The following is a 25,759-nucleotide window of genomic DNA, read 5'->3' as shown; positions in this document are numbered from 1 at the left end:
ATTTTTTATTATTAATATATAAAAATATAATAGATAATTCATAATTTAAATGGAAATATCATAAATAAATAAATAAATTCATTAAAAAATTAAAAAAATAAAATAAAATAATACAACATAAAGATAACAATGGTCATTAGCGTAATAATGTTCTAACTTCAAAGATGTAATGTAATATAACAATTATAGATTATATAAAAAGATTTTTTTTTTTTTTTCAAAATGCATCCATCGCTTATATAATTGCTCGCAATACTTATTACGTTGTTTTTGTAGAAAGAAATTGTTAAAAATTAAAATTGATAAATTCTATTTAAAATTGATAATGTTATAAGAAGATCAAGTTGATTAACTAGTATCATCTTTCCCTTTTAGAATCATTGTAAAAGAGATTAATAAAATAAGGATAAAGAAGATCAATGGATGTGGATTTTGAAAAATTCATCATTGGATAATATTTTCTTATTATTTTTTCACTATTGCAAAATTTTTTAAAAATCAAAAACAATAACTATATCATTAATCAAATATTTAAAATTTCAAGTTTTTATAATCTAAAATTATGCTTAAACAATAAGTTTATGGATTGAATAATAAATAACATTTGATTGACACAAATTTGACATGCGTGTAAAGAATATAAAAATAATGACAAAGTTTAGCTATAAAATTTATTGTAATCTAAGAATACAACTTTACTCAATATTGGAGGTGAATTTTGACAAATCCACAATTAGATTACATCTTCTTCCTATATCCTCTATGCTTACAAAATTTCTAGAAAATTAAAGATTAATAAATATGTCATCAATCAATTATTTAAATTTCAAATTTTTGTAATTTAAAAGTATGCATAAAATATAAATATCATATAATAAATAATATACAATAGACACAAAATTTGACGTGTATTAAGAGTATAAAAAAATGAAATTCAATTATTAGATTTTCAAAATATGTAGTAATATTTATTTTATTGAATAAGTTTGTAACTTTACGCCACAACTAATTTTGTAGCTAAACTTTGTCTTAAAAAGAATACAATCCAACGGTTAGATTTTCAAAATACGTAGTTATGTTAATTTTTTTAGTAGGAATTGTAGCCACTAGCTACAATCGAATTTTTAGTCAAACTTTATCTATAAAACAAAATATATTGTAGTAAATAGAGAAGAAAGCAAAGAGAATGATAGGACCATCGAATTTGGTACAATTCTGTACCAGAACTTGCCGTGTGGTGAGTTGTAATTGGTAAAAGTGTGATAGTAAACTATGTGGGGCACATATTTACCAATCACAACTCGCTACATGACAAGTTGTGACACAAGATTGTGTCAAATTTGGTGGTCCTAATATTACTCTTCCTGTTAATAGAAAAAGGATCCTTGACACAGCTTATGAGGTTCCACGTTGGTGAATGACGTATTGCCACGTGTCATATCTCCCATGTTTTTGGAGGTATCGGTATGAATATGATACCCGTAATAGATAAGTAAATATTTGGGGACAAACAAAGGAAAATGAGATTCCAACCCATGTTGATGTTTACCGTGTTACAATTTACAAATGCTTACATTTCAATCATAAGTTCATAACGTACGAGAACCAAAGAATCCATATCCCTTCAAAAAACACCAAACCAAAAAAAAAAAACTAACAATATATACATTTTTTTATATATATTGAAACATGCACTGCACTGTCTCTCGATTATGTCTGACATCTCAATCTAAGTTACTAACATCATGGCAATTCAAGCTAAAACCGCTTCTCTTCATTTCTCTCATACTTTTCACTCTCCTTCACCTATGCCTGCATCTCTATCTCTTCTCTTTGGACCACTCAGGTCAATGTCAATGGCTTCAAAACCTCAAAGAATTAGAAAGTCTCTTGAACTAGTCACTTGCAAGTCCAACCCCAATGATAACCAGCAAGTATGATTGGGTTTTCATTGTTCTTTAACTACTTTTGTTTTTTCTTTTTCTTTTTTTCATATTGATACAAAAACTGAAAAACCCATCTTCATTGATCTGGTTGGTTCCTTGATTATGTTTCAGGATTATCTGATTGATGCTCCTGAGTCAGTTGGCGATGGCTTTTCCTTCAGTGGAGGTGCTATTCTGTTCTCTTTCGAATACCCATTTGTTACTATTGCTTTGTGGCTTAAATTCATTAAATTTTAGCCCATTAGTGAATTTAGTCTATGAAATTTAAAATGATTGCTTTTAGTCACTTAAATGATGTGGTATAACCGAAAACTGACATGTCATCACTCCATAGATACAAAAATTGACTGCTTTAAGTTTTTTAGGAACTAAAAGTGATCACTTTTTTACTTCAGAAAGTAAAATTAGTTATAGGCTAAACTTTAGAGACCAATGGTGTATTTTGGCATTGTTTTGATGTGTGTGTGTGGATTAATTGAAAAATGTGGATGAATGTTTTTAACAGGAAAGTATTCAGATGAGCCAAGCCAATCAGATGAATGGTTTAAGAAAGGGAAGATGGTGAGTACTCTCCTTGTTCCTTAATATGGCTTTGGACATTCAAATTGCTATTCCTTAATTTATACATTTTATAAGAACTAGATGCATTTAGAGATTTTAACATTTTTCATAACTCTGCAGCATTAACAGTTGCTTTTGTGTGATTGAGTGAGAAGTCTAAGGGGTATAAAGATTATAGCTGTTCCCAAGAGCAGTTGTGGCAGTGACATGTTTGATCAAATTTCTGAGTAGTTCAAGTGTGTGTGTGTGAGAGAGAGAGGGAGAGAGTAAACAAATATTGAGTTTCATAGGATTTCAAGGGTTGTTCCCTAGGAAGGGCTTCTCCACATGTCAATTGAAGAAACATAATGATTTAAGTTGTAATTTTAGTAAGGAATTGCATTTGAGAGCAACTGAGGAAAGAAAAAGTATACAAATAATATGGGAGCTTCATACTCTTATGCCTAGTAGTAGAATTAAGAAAACCACTTTCGACAACTTGTGATATAAGAATGGCATTGCCTCAAATTTTATGCATTCTGACATTCAATGACATCTAAAAAAACCATCTTGGTCTGACAATAAACTTGTAAGAAGAAAAAGTTTTATTTTTTAGTAAAAAGATTTATTTGGAATGGTTAACTAATGTCTAATTGTATAACATCAATACTTGGATTTTTCACCCTTTTGTACTTTACCAATCATAAGCAGTAAATTCCATAATTGGTTGGTCTCTTATTTATATTATTCTCATTCTGTTTCCTTCAGATTTGGTCTATAAAAACTAAAAAGTATGCTTATTAACATTATCTTCTTGCTGACACTTAATTACGTTATTAATTTTGTTATGTAGGCCGTGTAAAATAATGATGCAAGCTATATTCTCCACAATTTAAACTGTCTCATTGGGATTCCATCTCCATCATGTTTTGGTATGCGAGCAATTTAATGTTGATCATTTATTTTTCCTAGGTGAGAGCTCATGGTGTTGCTGGTTCTGGAGAGAAGGCAAAGGATCCCATTTTTGGACTCACAATGGGTGTTAGTTCTCAGACCTCAGCTGATGTTTTTAGGTAAATTCTGAGGTATCTTTGAGAGAACTTTCCTTATTTGGACTGATATGCAACATACCAATATGTTTCAACCGTGATTTTTAAGTGGTTTCAGGTCTCTAAGATATGAAGAAATTCAAATTAAATTTGCAGGGTTAATCGATTTTGAAATATGCTCTGTATATTTGATTTTGTGCAATAGATGGTTTTGCGTTGAAAGTGGAAGTGCTGATAAGCATCCGGTCATATTAATTCATGGTTTTCCTTCACAGGTGAATCTTTTGTTTGTGTAATTTTTTTACAAGTAATTTCATCTTGTCAGTTAGGTATTCTAGGAACTCCATTATCATTATGGCAGATGAAATGTTGTGATTTTAATATGATTTTGATTATAACAACAGTCATGTACTGTGACTAACTATTTTCTTTTAGATACACCAATTTATTTATTTTATTTTTTAATTTCAGGTATTATTTAATACTTCTGAAACTAGCATGCCAAGCAATGACTGATTGATAATATCAGGTTTTGTTTTATGGTTTTTAAAAGATATATTTTCAGTTTATGATTTATGTCTATAAATACTACTTGTTTTTTCAGGGTCATGTATATCAGTTTTTTACCTACAACATCCTTTATCACATATATTGAAAGCATAGTTACATAATTTTGTAAACTTTGGCATATAATGCGCACCATATGATAAATAATTGTCATGTTGAGTTTGATAGCTTAAGTAGATTCAGCCTCTTAAGGTGTTCAATTGAGTGTTTCATTTCATATAAAATGGGAAATCATGTCATTTATAAAACTCGATCTTTGTACAAAATTTTATCTGTGATGTTTTTGACAGATTCAAAGCTATGATTATTATATAAGATAGATGTTTTAATTATTCCGTTAATGGTTGCACTATTTATCAAAATTGTCAGATCCTGAAGTTCAGAAAATTGAGTATTTTGTTATACAGCATAAAGGATGAACATGGAATTAAAACTTCGTGGTCCACAATTCATTACTTACTGCTAGTAATTTGTGGAAGGTCTATGTCTAGGGTGTGTTTAGAAATGCTATAATTTATTTTTCTGCAATTAATAACTTCTTAGTCTATGTTAGGCTATATATTTCTTTAAGATATTGGTTTGCATAAGTATAATGATGTTTGAACAAGTTTAGAGGAGTACTGAAATGTCCATGGCTGGTGTATCACTTCAAAATCAATTAAATATAGAAGGAGTGTGTGAGTGAGTGTGCATGTCTGTGCGTCATCTTGAAATATCTAGTTCAAGAGCCCGTCTTGCTAAGATTCAGTTCTTCTTGTCAGATCTATGGATATAGATATGTATTCACTTTGTATTGCTTCTCTAGCATGTGTTCTTTAAGGTTGTTGAGTATATTTGATTTCAAATAATTTCTTATTCCTTCCATTTACATATTGCAGCTGATGCATAAATCTATAATTGTTGCAGTAAATGTCATTATTCTAAAACTACCAACTTACTGACCTGACATTAGTACTTTGTACATTGGCAGGCATACTCTTATCGTAAAGTTCTTCCTGTACTCTCTAAGGACTATCATGCCATCACTTTTGATTGGCTAGGTGAGATCATAGATTTAGTCTATTGTGAATTATAATATAAACTGTTAATTTCACATAATTTATCAGTTTTCTGTTCTCTGTGTAATCACAGTGGAGAGAGTGTGGATCATCTGTTACTTATTTTTCCAATTGTTAGGATGTATGGCCTTTTGTATCTGTGGTGTTTGGGATGAGATGGGTGATGCTGAGACCTGCGTAAGGAATGATTCAGTGTTACAGGAGGAAACTAAACTTGTTGCAGAATAGGGTTTGGAATGTGATTCCATCATGTCTCACATGGAAATTTTGGAAAGGAAAAATAGGAGAACATTTGAGTGACATGAGCTTTCTATTGAAAGATTAAAAGCTGCATTTATTGGCACCTTATCTTCTTGGCTAGTTCTAGATGAGTCTCAATTTCTATGATTTGCTGGATACGTTGTATTTTAATTTTTTTTTCCTTTAGGAGCAGGTGAGTATATCACCAGTATGCACAGCATAGAATAAAAAAGTCCCTCTGAACTCATTTAAGCATATGATTTTTATAATATATAGACTCCTTGGAGATAGAAAAAGTATCCATTCTGAAAATATTGATCCTATATGCTGGTTTGTGAAATGAGAATATATTTGTTATCACTAGTATCTGTAATGTTTGTAGTTGATAATTCCTAATTTCTTCTCCCCCACACCCCCCACCCCCCCCCCCCCCCCCCCCCAAAAAAAAAAAAAATGGAGCATATAAAAATTATGTAAGGTTTCTCATTTTCAGACTTGTTTTAGGAAAAAAAAATATTCACCAAGATTTTAATTTCTGCTTGACAATCTTGCTATAGTTGTCAGATTACATGATACATCTTGTCAGGAAAATAAAGTTCATTATATGCTAATTAGACTATTTTCCTATCCTTTTTTCCTTTGTTCCAAAAGGTTTTGGATTTTCAGATAAGCCTCAACCTGGATATGGATTTGACTACACATTGGGTGGTAATTGCTTTATCTGCCCAAACAATGGAGGCTATTATATACTTCTCTTATATATCCTTCACTCCTTTAATATCAAACTATATCAAAGTGTTTCGCATGTTAAGTTTCGTTATGACTGCAGAGTATGTGTCATCCTTGGAGTCTCTAATAAATGAGCTTGCCATCAGTAAGGTTTCACTTGTTGTCCAGGTGTGTTTGCCTTTCCTGATTGTAGAATAATGGATGTACCAATCAGTATTGCCTTTCTCTTCTTTCCTTTTTTTCCAGTAACATCAGACTGAAGACTATTTTTGATGTTTGATGCACTTCCCAGGGCTACTTTTCCCCAGTTGTTGTTAAATATGCTCTCAGTCATCAAGAGAAACTTAACAACTTAATTCTACTCAATCCTCCGGTATAGATTTCGCGAACCTTACCATTTTGCTTGGATTCTCTTTCCAGCAATACTCATAGAGTCATTCTGATTATAAACAATGCTGGTATATATGTAAACAGTCAAATTGCAGAAATATCCCTAATGGTTTTGTGGCATAGCTCTGGCTTCCCTGTAATTCCTGAAATATTGCTGATCTTCTGAGATTTTTCTGAAATTCCGTTAATCAGTATTGTTTTCTATATCAACTTAGCCTTCCTTTTCCTTTCGGGACTTTTCATGTAAAATATATGTTACATAGAACTAAGTGAGTACAAAATTGCAAATCCTTGGGGTAAGTTTTAATTTTAAAAAACTGAAGGAAAGTTAGTTTCAATTTTGGAACATGGGAGATTCTGCAATCTGTACTGTTTGAATGTAGCTATCTAATATTCAAGAACAGAACAATGGCAGTGATGCATATTGCTTTCTTGGTAATATAGTATTATTAATTAATGAACATGTTCTTTCCTCTGGAAATTACAGCTGACAGCCAAACATGCTAATCTTCCATCAACCCTGTCCATATTCAGCAACTTTTTGCTAGGTGAAATATTCGCTCAGGTAGGATGGTTCTAAGCTTAGGAAAAATGGGGGGGTGGGGGTGTATTTTGTGAGTGCACTGATACATTTCTTGCTCCTATGTACATCTAGGATCCCTTAAGGGCCAGTGATAAAGCCTTGACCAGTTGTGGTCCTTACAAAATGAAGGAGGATGATGCAATGGTTTATAGAAGACCTTATCTCACATCTGGTTCGTCAGGTTTTGCCTTAAATGCAATTAGCAGGGCAATGAAGAAAGAGCTAAAGGTGAATTTTTTCACATTTTCTTTTCGTTTTATATCTTTAAAAAAATTAATTCTCTTGTTGTAAACCTTAAAATTTTTGTTTGCTTTAACCGATTGAGATTGTCAAGAAAACAAGGTAAAAGTGAACCCATTTCTCTATGCCATCTAAAATTGCCAAAGATCTTTTAGGCATGGATAAAATTTCCTGTGCTAATGAGCTCTAGCTCAAATGTCATCTCTTCTTGTAAGAATTGTGTGGGAAAGTTATGGGTTCAAGGCCCACTAGGTTTGAGTATAATTAACAATAAAAGAATTACCTACTGCTAGGGGTGGGGGAGAATTGCTGCCATAACATGGCAGACTCTTCAAGTTCTTCAAATTCTCATGAGATAATAGATAGTGGATTTTCATCCTTTCTATTGGGTAGGGGTCATTAGGGAATTTCTTCAGGTTCTATTTTACTCTCTCTCTCTCTCTCTCTCTCTCTCTCTCTCTTCATAGCTGGAAGATTTCTGCAGTTTTTGTTATTTTTGCCTTGAAGTATACTGAATACACAGTGCCTCTTCATGGGTTACCATCTTTGTGGGAGTTAATTGTACAAACATCTGTAGCTGATGTGCAAATTCAATAGGTGTTATACCATCTACTCTATCATTTATTATTGATGGAAAATCTGAATCTGACCATTTTAGTCCTGATTCCCAAGTCCGATTTAAGCTCTCCTCAGACATGAGGACAATTTGCTGAATACACATGGTGTGTGATTTGGATTACCTTGTCAAAATGTTACTCTTAGGTATGGGGGGACACATGATTGTGCTATATTTCTGTCTTGTTGATTTATTCATACAGCATTTTTGTGTTTTATAAAAGTTCCAATGCAAGCTTCTTTTGTCATAGATAAAGATGACTAGTTTTGTGTCTATGCGGGCAGGTGTATGATTTTTTTTTTTTTTTTTTTCCTTTTCTTGGGGAAGATGATTAGTTGTTGATGCTTTTTCTATCTTTGTTCTTGTCTTTGCTTTACTGGCAGACCTATGTGGAGGATATGCAGATGATACTCACAGATAAAAATTGGAATGTTCAAACTACAGTTTTCTGGGGCCAAAGAGATCGCTGGTTGAACTATGATGGAGTTGAAGATTTCTGCAAGGATTCAAGACATAAGCTTGTAGAACTACCAATGGTACAAAAATATTCTCTTATGCATGTGTATGGATTGAGAAACATAGTTTACCATTCACCGTCCTTTAGAAAATAAATAAATAAATAAAATAAAAGCTATAGTATCAAAGAATTAACAGCTACTATCTTGTGAGTTTTCATGTGCACATTCCAAATTCATATCATTTACTGAACATTGTCATTCATTAAGCTCATTCTCTGCATCAATATTTTCCTCTATAATTCCCATTTTAATTTTGTTGTCTTTTCCAGCACTGTGAATAGATTTTATAAGCATTATGCTGGATACTCCAACCATTGTATAGAATTGATTCTTATGGACCTGAGTTCATAGCACCAATACCTAAGCTCACTCATATCATTCTATACATTTATTAGTATGATAAGTCATGTTTGATTTTGGGCTTGAGGGGGTGGAATAGAAATTTTTGGGCTTTTTTCATTGTTGCTCATTTAGAAGCTTGCATCCTGAAACCAAATCACAACCTCCAAAAATTTCGGCTACCTTTTGGGTTCATTTTTGAAAACTCCATTTACAAAATATTTTTGAGTTCCCTTTATTTTGGTTCTCTTTATGTTCCCTTTATATTTGTTTGAAGTAGTTGTCATTACTGTGGTCCTAAGGCCTTTTGACTGTCCTTAATTGTTTTCCTGAATTATTGTGCATATTTGTTTAGTCACGCCTTTCTGCTAGTAAACTTATTGCCATATCCTTTTAGTGGTCCTTCGTAATAGATTTGTATATTCATTTTGCATCTATACTATAATAAAATGGTTGCCAGAAAGTACGAAACTGATCATCATTGCCATATATTTTCAGTTGTTAAGTTTCTTACTATTGTAGAAAACATACAGTTTAATGTTGTGCTCTGTAGGCAGGACATCATGTACAAGAAGATCGTGGTGAAGAACTTGGACAACTCATTTCTAAGGTTATCAGCAAAAGGAGCCAAATTTGATGATACAAAAATGTTGCTTGAGTAAGCAGTGCTCAGCATTCAGTAAATATTATTTTGCATTTTACAATCCATCCAGTATATTCTTTACAACAACAACAACAATAATAAAGCCTTTGTCACAAAATTTTTAGGCTCAGCTACGATCCTCAACAGATTAGTTAGGATCTGTCACATGTATTTTTTTCCTCAACTCTATTCTAACTGAAGTTGTACTCTTTGTTACTTCCTTAATTACATGTCATTTTTTAGTACTTCTACTAATGTTAATTTTGGTTTTCCCCTGCTTCTTTAATTCAGTATATTTTTTGAAAGGTAAAAAATGGCATATTCATCAAAAATTGAATGTCCATGTGTTAAAAAATCACTAAAAATATGGAGAGAGAGAGAGAGAGAGGAAGTGGCATTCCATAAAATGGAGGTTGACATGTAGTATTTAGGCTTTGATTAGGGCAAGTGTTGTGGGAAAATGGAATTTAATGTGCTATGAAGTTTTTTCTAGTAGTCAGTTTCTCAAGTGTTAACAATTAATTAGATTTTTGTAGGTGTTATAGTTAGCTGCATTCCTCTTCTGTCCAAAATAAAATAAAATACATAAAATCTGCATAATATTAGTAAATATCAATTATATACTGACCCCTTGGAGACTCGGAGCTGAAGGAGGGCCCAAGTGATATCTTCAAAAAATGCTCTTTCAAGAAATATGAGATCAATTGTAAACATACTTTAGTTAGGATATTTATCTCTGTTTATGGTATCTCTATAATATATAGACATTGCACCAAAATGGAAAATTATATAAGGATGCAATTGGAATTAAAAGATGAATTTGAGAAATTTATATAAAGTTCAAAATGACAAGATTTAAATGAATGAGAATTCAATCCCATTAATTTAAATTTTCAAAATTTGTATGAATATCTTAAAATCTGCACCAATTTAAATTTTCATTGTGGTGATAGTGATAGTGATAGTAAGGTATCATGGTGTCTGTAGTGATGGTAATATGGTATTATGGTGGTGGTGGAGGTCATGGTAGTGATTGTAGTAGTGACAGTGTTGGTAATGGCAGTGGTGGCAATAATCGCAAAAAAGGGTGGTCGTGGTGGTGAGTGATGATTGTGGTTCAGTGCACACTGGTGGCAGTGACTATGACAATGGCAATGGCAATGGTAGTGATGGTGTTGATCCTACCGGCAATGATGATGATGTTAGTGCTATCAATAATGATGGTGACAACAGCCAGCAACAATGGCAGTGATGAAAATGTAAAGAGCAATGGTGGGTTGTATGGGATGGCAATGTTGGTAAAAATTTTGTGAAATGAATTTGGGGTTTGGATGCTTGGAAATCCCAAATTCAAAATTTTATGGAATTTTGAATTGAAAGACTTGCAATTTCATTTCAAACCCTTGTTATAAAAGGTCATTAAGATTTACTAATACTGTTATAAAACAATAATACACTAAAAACGAAACTGATTTGGTTTTCATTCTTGCAATCTTGAAAATTTTGTGTATATATTCAAATTCTCACAAATAATGAATAGTGAAATTACAAGATAATGATCACAGGACTTGTATACAGTAATATGTACCATATTAGCAATGCCAACTTGCTAAGTATCAGCCATATTTGGGAAGATGTATTTCAGCACTACTTGAACTCTACATAGCAGTTCCTGTCCTCCTCCCACTACTTTAGGTCAATGACTGTATCATCATGTGTATGTCTTCAGCAATCAACTCATCTATGCAAGGAAATAAACAAGGTTCTAAAATATGAACTAGCTTTTGCCTTGCTGGGGTGGTTTTTTATATGGATCAATCCAGCAATAATCCTCCTTTACTGCTTTTTTCCACCTATTCTTGAAAATCTCTAATTCAACAAAGGACCTCTTTCTCACCTGCAAGTGAGCAATGAATCAAAGAATGAGAAAATCTTATCCTTAAGCAGCCAGGATCATATGAATACCAGAGACTGTCAAGTAGAAGGTGCATCCCCCTTTTTGGATGCATAAATCATCAAAATCATCTGATAATCAAAGAAAGAAAGCCACTGTGCACAATATATACTGTACATGTCGCATTCATTATGCACTATTTAACTCTCCGGCTAATGGCTTAAGTATATATTAAAGAAGAAAAATGGGCTCCCGATATGCAGGATTTGGGCAGAATAACTTGTTTCTGTGCATAGAAGATACATTGAAAGGCTTACCCCAGTTCTACTATCGGATTGATGTGACAGTGATCCTTCCTGCAAATTCAATGCTGCTTATTAGTACCAGTTCAGACAGCTAAAGAATGTGATGTGGTATATTGGGTTTTGATTAAGTACCAATTTCTCTGAACTATGTGAGCTCATATCGTGGGTAGCTTGATTAGGTTCTTCAGTCTGTATATATAATCATCATTATGAATAAGTAGCGATAGAAAAATTACACAACTGGATTAGTTAGAGAGGGAGAGAGAGAAGTTTTAACAACTAAAAAATAATAATTTATAATTTAGTCATGATTTTGGATGTAATCCTAATGTGAAGATTTAATTAACCACAACTACTTAATGCTCTCTCTATTATGAGTCCCCATGATTAAAACACTTCAAAAATAAAAATTTTCTTATATGGGAACCAATAAAATTTTACTAAGAGAATAAAATGCAGAAAAGATGACGAAAAACAGGATAGAGAAAAGTTCTAGAGAAATCTAAGGACTTGAAAGAGGAAAGGAAGTCCCAGATATATGATAAACACAGGTGAATCTTCACCGGCCAAGATCCCCATTCTTGGATAGAACTCCTTATGATGTTCTTGGTTATAATGTGACATGATGTGTACCAATGTGTTATATGGTCTCATCTAATTACTAATAAAGGACTAAAAGAAAACATCCAATACTTAAACAATGGTGGCAATGGAAGGTTGGACATATGATTCCCTCAATAACAAACGGATTTATGTACCATTCTTTAGAACATTCGAAACTCAGCCTTTCCATCCTTTTATTTAGTTATCCATGATCTTTAACTAAAACTCATTTGGCTCCCACTATGCAGCCCCAATAATAATATTTCTGGTAAATAATAGAAAACGACACAAGAAACAAAAGAAGAACATAAAAATGGACTGATGAAGATCTAGCAAGAGCATCTGCATTAAAGAAAAAAGCCAGGGAAAGCAAGATATTTTACCCTCAAACATAAATTTACACACAAGAGAGAAGGTATTCATTCAAAAAATTAAAAAAAAAAAAAAGAAGGGGAGAAAAATACGGAAGAAGGGAAGGACAATCTCCATATATTTCAAGTCAAAGGTGCCCATCATAGCCACATAGGGGTGTGTGTGTGTAAAAAAAAAAAAAAAAAAAAAAAAAAAAGGGAATTTATAAACAATGAAGTTATACACCATGCAATAACTCAACAAGTATGGCCCAAGTCACCCTAATGCCATTGGGTTGACATGCCCCTTATGTCAAGCACCCTATATTTCACATTGACCAAAAGAAGTATCAGTCCAATCGGCATTCAACCCCAAAACAAATTTCCTTTTTTATTCAACAGAACAAATTGTTCAGCCATGGCAAATTATAGGGTACATGATATGTATGGGAGGAACTGTGATCAAAAAGCAGCCTAGATGTTATGTTAGACTCATGTAAGCATGTAACATGGCTTTTAGCTCTGATAGAGGCAATACAAGCTAAAGTAACCAACTATAACAATGTATCTAGCTAAGTAATCAAACAAGAATATATTTGGTTGTGTATAAATAAAGTTTCCACTATGGAAACATGTGTCTCAAAGATTATTTAATTCAAGTTAAGGAGCAGAAGTAAATTAGGGAAGAAGTACATGGATGGAAGTAATGAGGATGGACACAATTATTAACATTTAATTGATAATATAGCCTTAGATACGCTAATTTTAGCCCATCCCAACACTATTGGGATTATGAATTAGTAATAAAAGAGTTCTAACCTTATTTGCCACTGAACCCCCTAGCGTGGGTAAACCATAATGGATGATGTACTCGGAATCAACAATACCAATGTTTTTGGTTCGATCACCCTGCTTTGCACATAAGAAATTTGCTCAAGGTATGAACAAATTGAAAAATGTTTGTGCACGCGTGTGTGTTCATAAGATGGGAAAATTGCCTGTGCACAGTAACCAAGTTGAAAATCCAGGCCCCACGCATGAACCAAGTCATTCTGTCCAAACATTAGGGGAAAAAATATAAATTAGTGGCAAAATTTTGTAAAGCCCTATGTTTATCTATCTTAGCGAAGTTACTGATATTGTTAAAATCTTGTTCAGTAGACCAAAATCTATTATTGATAGGTCAAGTCCAGGTCATACTGTCCAGCCAAACTGATAAGAAAGAAACACTCAATCTTGTATTCAACAGTTCAAGTTAAGGCCATACCTGAATCATATGCCACGCACAGTGCCAGGATGCTCTTGAGAAAACAGGAGCCATCATTTCCACCCACCTGTCATATTTCACAAACTAAAGATCAGCACAATAACTGATAACCTTCAACTGTTGGATACACATACATACATGCATTCATATGTACGTATATGTATCTATATACACATAATTGTTTGTGTTTGTGTGTGTAAAGTAGCAAACCAAAAACGAGTTGCATTCAAATTTGCTACCCTGTGCATGGAGGCTCTGTGCTGTTTGCATCACACTTCCTTCCACCTCCAATCAACTTGTTTATCTTCCTGTTAACCAGTGCAAAACCAACCACAAAATAGTCTCGTATTAGAAGAAACCATACTGAGAAATTCAGTTTGATCAAAGCCAAGTAGTTTTTGTCATGAAACCCAAAATAACAAAACATATGACAGTTATACATAAAAATCATGAAGACCTGCCACCAAAATTTATAAAATAGTCAAATGAATAAATAGAGATGGGACATTAATTCAGCTCATTCTGAAACATCATTTTCTTGGAAAAGATTAGGGAACCTGTGTACTTTTGATCTGCTATCTCTCGCTGTGAGATGATGATGCACCTCTGATATATTAGGATCAAGTGCTGGCTGTGATATCTCAAGCCCTTCTTCTTTAATAATTTTAAGATATCTGCAAGGAAGACATTAACCCAAAATTGAGCCAAACTGAGGTTTATGTGCATACATGAACCCACACACATATACAGATAATGTGTGTCATATATTTATGACACTGTTTTATGTTGACATTCCATTGACAAATTATGAAATAAAAAGCTAATATTTTATACTATCATTATTATTATTTTCAAATGATAAACAACCAGGTGCACAAATCTGTTAACACTTCCAACATACACGCATCTATGTACTCGTTCATACATGCATATATGACATATGTACAGCTACAAACAAATCATCATAAATACTAAGTACACAGCCATTTACATATACATACATACATACATACATACATATATACATAATCACAAACTCATACTGACCCATAAACTACAAACTCATAAAAATGCATATTTACCTTCCAACATTAAAATTTTCAATTCCAAGGTCTTCATCCCATAGGAAGATGTAGGCATACTCGGACACAATATCTGGATGTAAGAACCGCTTGGCAAACCACCTAAGTCATTGAAAAAAATATTTATATACTAGTATGATGACTAGACACATCTGAACAATCATAAATCTTTCTGTTGTTGTTGTTGTTGTTATTATTATTATTATTATTTATAGCTAATAAAAGTTACCACTTAGTTTGATTGACGGCAGAAACATGTATGGCATGATCACTCCAGTCTAAATCTCTCCAGTCATCCACAATGCCATCATAATGGAAAAGCATCACGACAAAATCACTGGACAAAAACTGTAATTTGGGTTGAATAGGAAATTAGATATAATGAATTCAAAGACAATCAAAGTAACGAGACCATGGCTTGTCACCTTCTTTACAATTTTATTCACACTTTCTTTTTGCTTTATCCCAGCTGCAATAGCCAATAAGTTCATCGATGACTTTGATTTCTGGATAGAAGTAGCATACAATATAATTTAATAGTCAAATCAGATAATCAGCATTTTCAAGTCAGAATCAAAGAAAGTACACTGGATCTGTCTCAATTGAAAAAGAGAGTGGAGAACAGATAGAAGACAATAAAAAACAGAATTTACAGAAAGATATATTTTCTCTCAGAAGTTATTTTTGTAATTATGTTCAAGTTTCTGAAGTAAAACATTTCTTTGGTCAGTGGAATGTTTTATGCTATTTATTGTCTTCCTTTCTTTTAAAAAAAATGAATTAAATGTTTTCTTAAAGTGGTAACTAACAATCAATATGTCACTTGATTGGAAGTAGGATCCCGTAAATTATAATATTTTTTTCTAAAAAGAATTTGATTTTAAAAGTTTTTTGCCTGCAATCTAAGGTAGAAATTTGTATCATCAAACCTCCGGTACACCAAGTGAGACCTATTATTTCCCCATCTCTTGAAAAATATAAAAACAAAAACCAGAAAGCAAAAACAAAAACAAAAGAAAATATGATAGCAAAAAATAAGTTCTCGTTTCAAAGATTGTCTCTACAAGCAAGTTTTAGGATGGAAAAATAATATTTTTGCGCCTACAGTTCATGTGCAAAGTCAACAAGAAAGGAAGCAACAAAAATTTCTCCTTCTCCGACCTAGATTTTCCAGTAAGATGATTTTCTATACTAAGATATTCCTTAAATCAGAAGGGGGTGAAAAAGCAAAGTAAAACTGCATGGCCCTTTAGTAAAATGACTAAAGTAACGCAATCTGCAAGGCCATATTACTAATAGAGTGACAAACCTTTTTATCCAGGGGGCCCCATAATGATCGCATTTCCAAGTCAGAAGTCTTGGAAACAATACCCTTAGGTAGTGATTCACCTCCTTGTGGCCTGCACTGAGTCTAAACACAAATGGATGTGCATATAAGAATAGAAAAGCTAATCAGTACATGCTAGAACAAGGAGCAAACTATGCTTTTAAATTGGTTTTGGATGGTAGCAGCATTACCTCACACGTCTTCAATCTTGTATTCTGCATAGCATCAATGAATCCCCTTGACAAAAACCTCTGTGCAAAGATGGCCCGGTTATTACTTTTAGAAGCCATGTTATTTATTTGGGTCAAAAATATTTATGCACAGGATTGATATGTTCATTAGAGCTGGTGTAAATTTGCAAGTGAACTTACATAGCTTTCTTGTAAAAGATATGAATGAAGATATGTCAAGTGTAAGTCCATGATAATATAGAGGAAAATGCCTCTAAACCCAGAAAGCAAACTAAACATACCACAGTACTCTAATACTAAGTAAATTTATGCAATAAACATGGAAACGAGAGTGTGTTTTACCTCTTTGTAATCTGTGACTACAAATGCACTCCCTATGAAGAAGCCTGCAGAAAGCAAAAACAGCATGCAAAGGAACCTGCATCTAAATGTTCTCTGCCTCCTAGGCTCCACCATTAAAGCTTTCTAAAAGCAAAGAGGAAACAAAAAATATAAGCCCAAGAAAGGGGATAACATGGAATGCATTAATTGAAATAATACACTTGGAAAGACTGATTCTTTTGGCATACAGGTTTAAAGTAGTATTCTCAGTCATCTGTACTCATTTTTTTTCTTGTTAACTGAAAGAATTTGTATATTTCAATGTACAACAACAACCAAAACTTAGTCCCATGAATCCAAGTTTCACTAAGGAAACAAATAAATGGAAGAAGATTTCCAATTGAGAGATCCACTATAAGGTGTTATTGAATTCATGATAAATTAAAACACACAAAGGAATAATATGAGCACTGTGGAGTGAGAATCCACACAAAATTTGAATGTGACTTTCTTGCTAAAATGAGGAATAATAATCAGAAGTTTTCAATAGGACCATATTCACTTCTCAGTTAAGCTAGTTCAAATCTTCCTACTCCAATCTAACTTATTAAAATAAATAAATTTTAAAAAAATTATTAAAAAAAAAAAAAACAAACAAACAAACAAACGAGTGAGAACATTACAATTTACCTCCATGTGATTTGGCCCTATCACAATTTAGTCCTCAAACTTTCAATTGCTAAAATTGACACCATTAGTTTTGGTCCAAAATAAAATCGAAGTACCTCTAACAATTTTATTTCAACCCAATCCTTAGGGGGTTAAATGAAACAATTGAAAAAACTTGTGGGACTAAATTGTGATTAGGCCTAACCATAAAGGGTAAATTTTTATGTACAAAATGCAAAATTTGTTAATTCAAACTGTAAATGTAGAAACTCAAAATTTGAAAACTAAATTGTGATAGGTTCAAACCACAACAAATTTGAAGAAACTATATGGTAGTACTTCAAAGGAAAAGGAGGTGTCCTTTTAACTTGTGATGCCCATGAATGATCGCATTATAATAAAAACTGCATTTAGGATATATGAACTCCCAACTGAATTGAAGAACCTATATATATATATATATATATATGTAGTTTTGAGTATATTCATGAACAGTAAATAAATACCCAAAAACAAAAAATGTCATAGTTATGAAACAGAGAGTTAGAGAGTTCAAGACTAAGAGGGTCTTACAGAATTTGACGTCTTCATGTGAACATTTTAGAAGAACACAACAGAGAGCAAATTCTAGAGAGAGATATATATATAGTATAGTATAGCCAATGTTATTAGACTATGATATAATATGAAATAGTCAAATAGATACATATGTTTGTTGTTGTATTCTAAGTTAAAAAAAAAAAAAAAAAAAAAAGTCGTGCAGAAGGTTGAGCAGTGTTTAAGTTACTTGAAGCTACAAAAGTTGCTAACAAAGTAAGGAACCTCACGTGTATCACGAATCTCCAGACAACAACGGATACAACGAAAGGCGCGTGAAGACATAACTCGAGCACCGTTAATTATGTTGTGGTGTGTATATACGGTGTGTATAATTTCTCCTTATAAAAGTTTTTTTTTTTTTTTAAAGAATATTACGTATTTTAATACACACACATAGGAGAGAGGAAAATGCATTAAAAAAACTGACTGTAGTGTATATTCAAAATGGTCTAACTTTTAAATAAACAGCACAGATTTTAAATCTCTTTAACTCACACTTATTTTCCGATGCAGAATTAACTTACTGTTTTTTTCTTTTGGAAATACTAAGTATTTAAACATACACATAAGTTATATTCTTTTGTTTGAGCCTTCTAACTTTGATATATAAAAAAAAAAGTGCTGAAATTCAATAGCTCTTTACCTTGTGTAAGCAAGTGGAATCATTCTCAAATTCACTACAATTCATTTATGGGAAAAGTTAATGGATGCTCTAATGGAATTGATTTAGGAAAAATTTTTAGAAATTTTTCATGGAAAAAAAAACAACTAACTTTTTTATAAAATTTTTATATTTCCCATCAAAGTGATATTTAGACTTTTCTAAAATGATCCATTAACAAATATCCTAAGGGCACCCATTAAGGTACCCTTATTTTATTGTCGTCAATATCAATAAAAGAAACAAAAATGTGTTTAATTCTAAAGAATATTAAAAATAAAAATAAGAAGAGAGAAAAATTAATAGACCGGTCCTTAAAAGTTGGAAAGAAAACAAAACATTCTTCCAAGTGTTTTTATTGCAATATAAGGGTGCATGCAAGGCATAGTAATTGGGTCGTTATGGCTTTAGTATTTAAGGGTGAGAGAGTGTTTGAGGAGATGAGAGTAAGACTATGTAATTACCAAGGCTCAAATTAGGAGAATTATCTATCTCTCTCTCAACAACCTTCCGCATAAGACTCTCTCATTAATTGAGACATCATTATTTACTCTTTCCACCTTTTCTCTTCTCTTCTTTTTTGGCATACCTAAACAATATTTAATGTAAAGGTAAGGATTTGCTACAAACTATGTTGTAACAACTATTACAAAATGCACACATGTCAAGTGACTATTTTGTGAAAAATTCAATTTTAACAAGGAAGTTTTCATTTAAATATAAGTCTGGACAGGTGTCTATCTGAGGCATTGACACGTGCATTTTTGCAGGAGTTGCGGCAACTTAGTTTGCAACAAATCCTTGCCCTTTACATAAACCCATTACTCTTTTCACCTCTTACTATTCTCCTTCGGCTGAGATCTTGAAGAAGCGCAAGGAGTATCTCAACCTTCCCCTACTACAATTTTTTTGCCCTCACAAAAATATATAGGGTAAATTGCAAATTACACTCTTAAAGTTTGAGGATGTTTGAATTTTACACCCCGAAGGTTCAAAATTTGGCATTTAAACCCTGAAATTTGAGGGTGTTTGATTTTACACCCTAATGTTTTAAAATTTGGATTTTACCCCCTAAAGTTTGGGAGTGTTAGGATTTTACAACCCCAAATTCTAAAACTTTTAGAATGTAAAATCCAAACACCCCCAAACTTTAGGAAATAAAATCCAAACACTCCTAAAATTTAGGAGCTAAAATTTAAATTTTGAAACGTTATGGTGTAAAATCCAAACACCCCCAAACTTTAGGGAGTAAAATCTAAATTTTGAAATTTTAATGTGTAAAATTTAAACACCTCTAGACTTTAAGGGTGTAATTTGCAATTTATCCAAATATATATTTGCAAGGGTGTTGTGCAATCCTCAAGAAGGTCTTGTCACTAAAAGCCATTTTCCTTGTAATGTATGCATTAACATATTTTCACATGCTTAACCATCATCCATTATCACGTAATACATATTGAAACACTCTCTTATTATCCTATGTTAATTCATTTTTAAATCATCACTTGTTCATGCATTTCAAGATTTTTGCATCTTATTGTTACTTAAAGTATATGTTAACTTCAATTTAGAATCTAATTTCAATATTTTTCATATTATGTTTTGTCCATTTAATTTTTATTTTTTTTATAATTCGATAGTTACAACGAGGAAGAAGGATTTAAACCCTAAATGTCTCTGTCAGAAATTTCAAAAAGTGCCTACTAATTAAGTTACAACACTCTTCACATGTGATGTTTAGTATATGTCACTGTTCCCTTTTTTTTGGTAGTTTCCTTTTGCTATTCATAGTAATATTATATTTAATTTATGATTTGGATGAGTAAATGAACTATATTGACCAATACACAACCGAGGGGACAATTTCTCCTTGTCCCACCAAAATTTCCTTTGTATTTTATTTTTTATATACAAAGTTTCATCGGAAAAAAAATATAAAGAATATATTTCCTATCTTATCAGTGTTCTTTAAGTTTTGAAAGTTAAACAAGGATAGGCACCCAAAAAAAAAAAAAAAAAGCAAAAGTTTTTATCAAAGAAAAGAAAGTATACTATTAGATTTTAGGATTTTAAAAAGTGTTAAGAGCTTAAATTCTTCTAAAAAAAGCTTAAATTCTTTATATATTATTTTGTTAATTTTCATTAAAATGAATGTATAATTAATAAAATTTGAAATTAGTTGTATAATAAATTCATAATTTTGATATTATTTTTAAATTAACCTCAAAAGGTTTAGACAAACAAATGATTACTCTATGTCTATGGTTTAAAATGGGCAGCTTGGACCATTTCTCCTCTCATCCTTCGGACCTCAAGCACTTTGTGTATGGGGAGGTACCAATTCAGCTACAAGGCTCTAGGTTTAAAATTATTTTTAAAATATTTTATTGCTTTAACAAATGTTGATATAAGCTATACTTGAAATTCATAACTATGTAAAAATGTCATGACACTTCCTGAACTTTGGGATAGTTGCACTTACACCACTTAACTTTTATTTTAGCCAATTTAATACATGGACTTTAATTCATATAGCAAATAGTCTCCCATAACTTTTTCTTTAACCAAATTAGTGCATAAATTTTTATATTGTAGCAATAAGACCCTTTTTAACTCTTTTTTTTTTTTTTTAAATGTGGCCAATTAACCTCTTTTTGCACAAAATCAGAAAAAAAAAAAAAAAAAAAAAAAAAAAAAAAAAAAAAAACCTCTTTTCGCACCAAATCATTAAAAATAAAGAAAATGAATTTTTGCAACAACATAAAAGTTAGAGTGGTCTATTTTTTACGGTGCTAAAGTTTATGTACTTAATTGCCTAAAATAAAAGTCCAAAGTCAGGGTGCAAATACAACTCCAAAGTTTAGGGGATGTCAAGGCATTTTACACCTTATGATTATTAAAAATCATAGCCTTGAACTTATAGGTGGAATATTATTTTGAAAAAGATAAACACCATGTATTTGTATATTAAAAAATCTAAACAAATGAGCATAATATAATTGATATTGTAGACACTTGATTCTGCACCCATGATTTAATCAAGGAAGATGACTAGAGTGACTATTCATATACCCAAAACTCATGATTGCATTACATACATTAATTCATTCATTGCATATCATAAAAATGATTTTGAGGTTCTAATAGTCGCAACAGTATGTCCGATTTCCAAATCGGACCGTCAAATTGGAAGATATCACATAATCAAGTTTGCACGATTTGCGTGCATTTTGTTTAGAAAGAACCAACCACACATGATTAATTTAAATTAATTCTGATTGGCTAGACAATTTGTTGAAATATGAAATTTTCAACATAAAAAGTGGTAACTTAAAAATTGCCAAGCAAAATTTATCAAAATAATAATAATAATTAAAGTTTTGAACGAGTTTATGGGGGTCAAAAATATATGTCCTCTTAAAAATAAAAATAAAAATCAAAGATGGAAGGAAAGCAACGTGGATAAGGAAATGGTTAGTTGCACTTGCAACATGTCACCTAAAAATAAGGGAATTGACATCACATGAGTCCAAAAATATAAATATATATATATATATATATATAAATATATATATATATATATATACATATATATATATATTAAAACAAAATACCTATAAAACCCCACACCTCAAAAGTAGTGGTGTAGCTGCCAACTACCTGAAAAGTTGAAATAAAAGATGAAGTACATCCTGTTACGGGTGCATGCTTCCTTCCTCTCACAAGCTAGTGAGACTCATTAGTCGTGGGTCTCATATAAGCTAGTGGGACCCATCAATTGTGGGTCTTACCAGCTATGAGAGGAGAGAAACATACACCCGTAACAGGGTGTATTTTCTTGAAATAAAAGGGCATGGCTGAACATGAAATTAGGAGTTGCAGAGGAAAAATTGACGCAAACTGCTCCATGAACTGATTAGTTAAGAGATAAAATAGGGAAAAACTGCTTCTAAGTTTCTCTATAAATTAGAGAGGAACACATAAAAAAAAATCAAAAAAAAAAAAAAAAAGACACACGCAAACACAAAAAAATACAACAAACACACAGACAGCAAAAACACAAAGAAAAAAGAAGAAGAGAGACACAAACAGAGATAAAGAGCAACAAGCAGAATAGAAACACACAGCATTAGGTTGGGATTTTATCAGTCCCTTTCTTCTCTAAATCTCTCCCTCTTCTTCTTCTTCAAATCTGAATTTTTTGTTTGGTAAAACAAGTAGGGTTTGGTTTCATGAGGAGTTCCTAACTCCATGCATGAAGCTTTAGATACGACCCTGACTCATAAATTCTATTTGAACATTACCAAATAAAAATTCTTTCAAACTTTGGTTTAGTGTTTTCTCAACTAGAGTCCTTAACTCTACCAAATCAAATCCATCCATGGAGTCCTTGACTCTTCCACATTTTAATGGAGTCCTTGACTCTACCAAATTTTAATAGAGTCCTTGACTCTACCCAATTAATGGAGTCCTTGACTCTACCATATTTTAATTTTTTTAATGGAGTACTTGACTCTACCCAAATCAATGGAGTCCTAGACTCTACCCAAATCAATGGAGTCCTTGACTCCTAAAGTTATGATTCTAATTCCTTAAAATTCCAACATGGCTAAATTTTTTGGGGATTCCTAATTTCTTAATCAAGATTGAAGTTAACAATGCCCAAAATAAAATGACCATAAAAATTTGATTTGAGGAAATTTTCCAATTCCTAAAACATGTTCATAAAAAATAAAATTGCTTCAAAGGAGTTTTCTTTCCCTTAATTAAATTTGGGAACCTCAATCAAAATATCATTAAATTGGGCAAAATCAATTTGGGGATCTTAAATCTAAAACCTCAAATTAAGAACTACGAATTGGCTTAATCCCAGTCAAGGGTATGTAGGCAACCTAAATAAATTATTAGATGCAGCCACAAATAAATAAAAACCCATATCCCCTTAAACATGAAAATAAATAAATTTATGTACAAAGATGACGTGGTTGGAATCAATGGTCTTCCCTTGAAACAAGGGATTGTAATTAAGAGATACATTATCTTGAATGGACACTACTCACATCAATAAAACTTATACACCAAAAGGCCTATGGGTGAAATTATGTTTGATGAATTAAACATAATTTAACAATTCTTGTTAAACATAATTTGACAATGTTTGTTAAACATAATTTGACAACGTTTGTTTAACATAATTTGAAAACATTTGTTAAACATAATCTAATAATTATTGTTAAACATGGGTTAACAATTTTCGTCAACACAATTAAAATTAATTAAATAATTTTGTGATTGGTTCTTAATTAGTGTCAAAACTAGGCTTGCTTGTATGGGAATAAAGAGGATAATCAGATAACAACAAAATTGTGGATAATCAAGACTTTTTGGAGTATTTATTTACAAGATAATTATTGCTGTAGAGACCTGAATCACCAGAAAAGAAGTTAATTTTTAGAATATAGAATAAAAACGCGTTAAGTGGAAGTCCCGGCTCAAAAAACCTCAAAAAATGAATATAAAGTAGAATAAAACTCAAACATGGGACCGGCACCCAAAAGGGCCATTCGACACTTTTGGCATGCCAATTGGCATGAACGCAAGCCACAGCCGAAGGGCATTTGAATTGAGATAAATCTTACCTTTTACGATTTTTTAGAGATAAGGACGTATCCCAATTCATGTTCTGATCATTTAGCTAATTTTTCGAACATCCCAGCCTCTATAAATAGAGGAGGCCTCTCAAAATTCAGCACACTTTTTTCACGCTTTCTATGCCCCCCTCTTTCTGGCTCTTCTATTCTTTTCTTTTCTCCCTTACGTTAAAGACGAACTAGTGGCTCTTGCCTTAGGAATTTCTTTTCTGTAAGCAAAATATTTTAGCTTCAAAGAATTGAATAAATTTCTTTGAATCCTAAAATATTCCTTGACTAAGAAGAGCACACTCATGCAAGAGGTAGTTTATTTCTTTCCCTTTCTTTTTCTGTTCCTTTCTATTAATTTTGTTTGATGATGCATGAATAGGTTTAAGATTTTTTTTATATATAATCACCATGTTTGGTTTGAAATTTTCCTTTAAATATGTTTTTAGATGATTGTTTGTTGTAATCTTTTTCTTAAATTTCAAAATCTGCCAATCATCAAAAATCTTTTTTTAAGCTAAAAACTGATCTGATTCTTTCAAAACTAAAAACTAGTCAGAATTTTCAAATCTGAATTTTTCTAACAGATAAAAATTGATTTGTATTTTCATTAAAAACTAATCTAATTTTTTTTACATATAAAAACTAATCTATATTTTCATTCAATACAGATCTGAACTTTTCTAACCCATAAAAACTTATCTGTATTTTCATTAAATACATATTTGATTTTTTTAAAGAAAATTTTCTATCACAAAATAGCAAATTTTGAAATTTAAAAGAGGAAATTAAAAGTTGAGATGATTTCTGTTTGATGCATGTAACATAGATTTATTTCATGACTGTAGTTCCTCTTCTAAAAGAGTCTTTTTCTTATTTTATTCATAAAAAACAGATTTGATTTTTTTTCTCTACAAATCTAGATTTTCTTATTCACAAAATAGATCTAATTTTTCTTAATGAAAATCACCACTCTTAACTTTGCTCCAAAACAAATATGATTTTTTTTTTAGCAAAAACCTTATTCTTTTTATTTACACAAAAACATATATGATTTTCTTCACAAAACTTTTTTTTTTTTTTTATCTACACAAAAACAGATCTGATTTCTTTTTAATGAATCAATTTTTTTTTTTTTATTTACAAAAATAGATCTGAATTTTTTCTAAAAAAGAGGATATATTCATAAGATAGATTTATGTAAGTAGTTTTGGTCAAGTGTGTCATGTATGTTCACATATCATTCACATCATGCAAAAATGGTATATTAGTCATTAGAGTTTAGAAGACCAGACTCTGTCTAGGCGGAATGGATTCCTAACACCTTCCCATTTCGTAACCTAGCCTCCGAATTTAGTTCTTTTGGATAGGTAGACCTGTGCTTTGTCTTTC

At 31.7% G+C, this 25,759-nt stretch overlaps 2 protein-coding genes across 3 annotated transcripts; one reads left to right on the top strand and one right to left on the bottom strand.

The window, feature by feature from the left end:
• Positions 1-1,662: 1,662 nt before the first annotated feature.
• LOC126698908 (uncharacterized) lies at positions 1,663-9,705 on the top strand. 2 transcript variants are annotated; one of them, XM_050396411.1, is made up of 13 exons: positions 1,666-1,934; positions 2,058-2,112; positions 2,452-2,507; positions 3,459-3,559; positions 3,741-3,810; positions 5,073-5,142; positions 6,052-6,108; positions 6,230-6,297; positions 6,422-6,502; positions 7,007-7,084; positions 7,175-7,330; positions 8,342-8,494; positions 9,369-9,705. In XM_050396411.1, the coding sequence occupies exons 1-13, from the start codon at positions 1,746-1,748 to the stop codon at positions 9,450-9,452; spliced, it is 1,218 nt and encodes a 405-aa protein (XP_050252368.1). In that variant the 5' UTR covers positions 1,666-1,745; the 3' UTR covers positions 9,453-9,705. The 2 variants fall into 2 exon arrangements, with proteins under 2 accessions (XP_050252369.1, XP_050252368.1); XM_050396412.1 differs by lacking the exon at positions 6,422-6,502 and having other exon boundaries at positions 1,663-1,934.
• Positions 9,706-10,915: 1,210 nt separating this feature from the next.
• LOC126698909 (uncharacterized) lies at positions 10,916-18,198 on the bottom strand. Its single transcript, XM_050396413.1, has 15 exons — positions 18,041-18,198; positions 16,820-16,942; positions 16,478-16,537; positions 16,269-16,370; positions 15,385-15,465; positions 15,189-15,307; positions 14,960-15,061; positions 14,435-14,551; positions 14,117-14,185; positions 13,878-13,944; positions 13,609-13,662; positions 13,430-13,519; positions 11,790-11,846; positions 11,670-11,708; positions 10,916-11,355 (listed from the first exon to the last, which is right to left on the bottom strand). The coding sequence occupies exons 1-15, from the start codon at positions 18,056-18,058 to the stop codon at positions 11,236-11,238; spliced, it is 1,218 nt and encodes a 405-aa protein (XP_050252370.1). The 5' UTR covers positions 18,059-18,198; the 3' UTR covers positions 10,916-11,235.
• Between the last annotated feature and the right edge of the window lie 7,561 nt (positions 18,199-25,759).

The sequence above is a fragment of the Quercus robur genome, chromosome 9 (assembly GCF_932294415.1).
Source record: "Quercus robur chromosome 9, dhQueRobu3.1, whole genome shotgun sequence".
NCBI lineage: Eukaryota > Viridiplantae > Streptophyta > Magnoliopsida > Fagales > Fagaceae > Quercus > Quercus robur.
This window is presented reverse-complemented; position numbering and strand designations above follow the sequence as displayed.

Excerpts from the sequence above, each read along its gene's own strand:
- LOC126698908 (XM_050396411.1), top strand. The coding sequence starts at position 1,746 with ATGGCAATTCAAGCTAAAACCGCTTCTCTTCATTTCTCTCATACTTTT. Across the intron at positions 6,109-6,229 it reads ATTTGACTACACATTGGGTG|AGTATGTGTCATCCTTGGAG; the intron begins GTAATTGCTTTA and ends TTATGACTGCAG. Across the intron at positions 7,085-7,174 it reads TAGGTGAAATATTCGCTCAG|GATCCCTTAAGGGCCAGTGA; the intron begins GTAGGATGGTTC and ends ATGTACATCTAG.
- LOC126698909 (XM_050396413.1), bottom strand. Across the intron at positions 15,466-16,268 it reads GGGGCCCCCTGGATAAAAAG|AAATCAAAGTCATCGATGAA; the intron begins GTTTGTCACTCT and ends ACTTCTATCCAG. Across the intron at positions 13,663-13,877 it reads GTGCGTGGCATATGATTCAG|AATGACTTGGTTCATGCGTG; the intron begins GTATGGCCTTAA and ends ATGTTTGGACAG.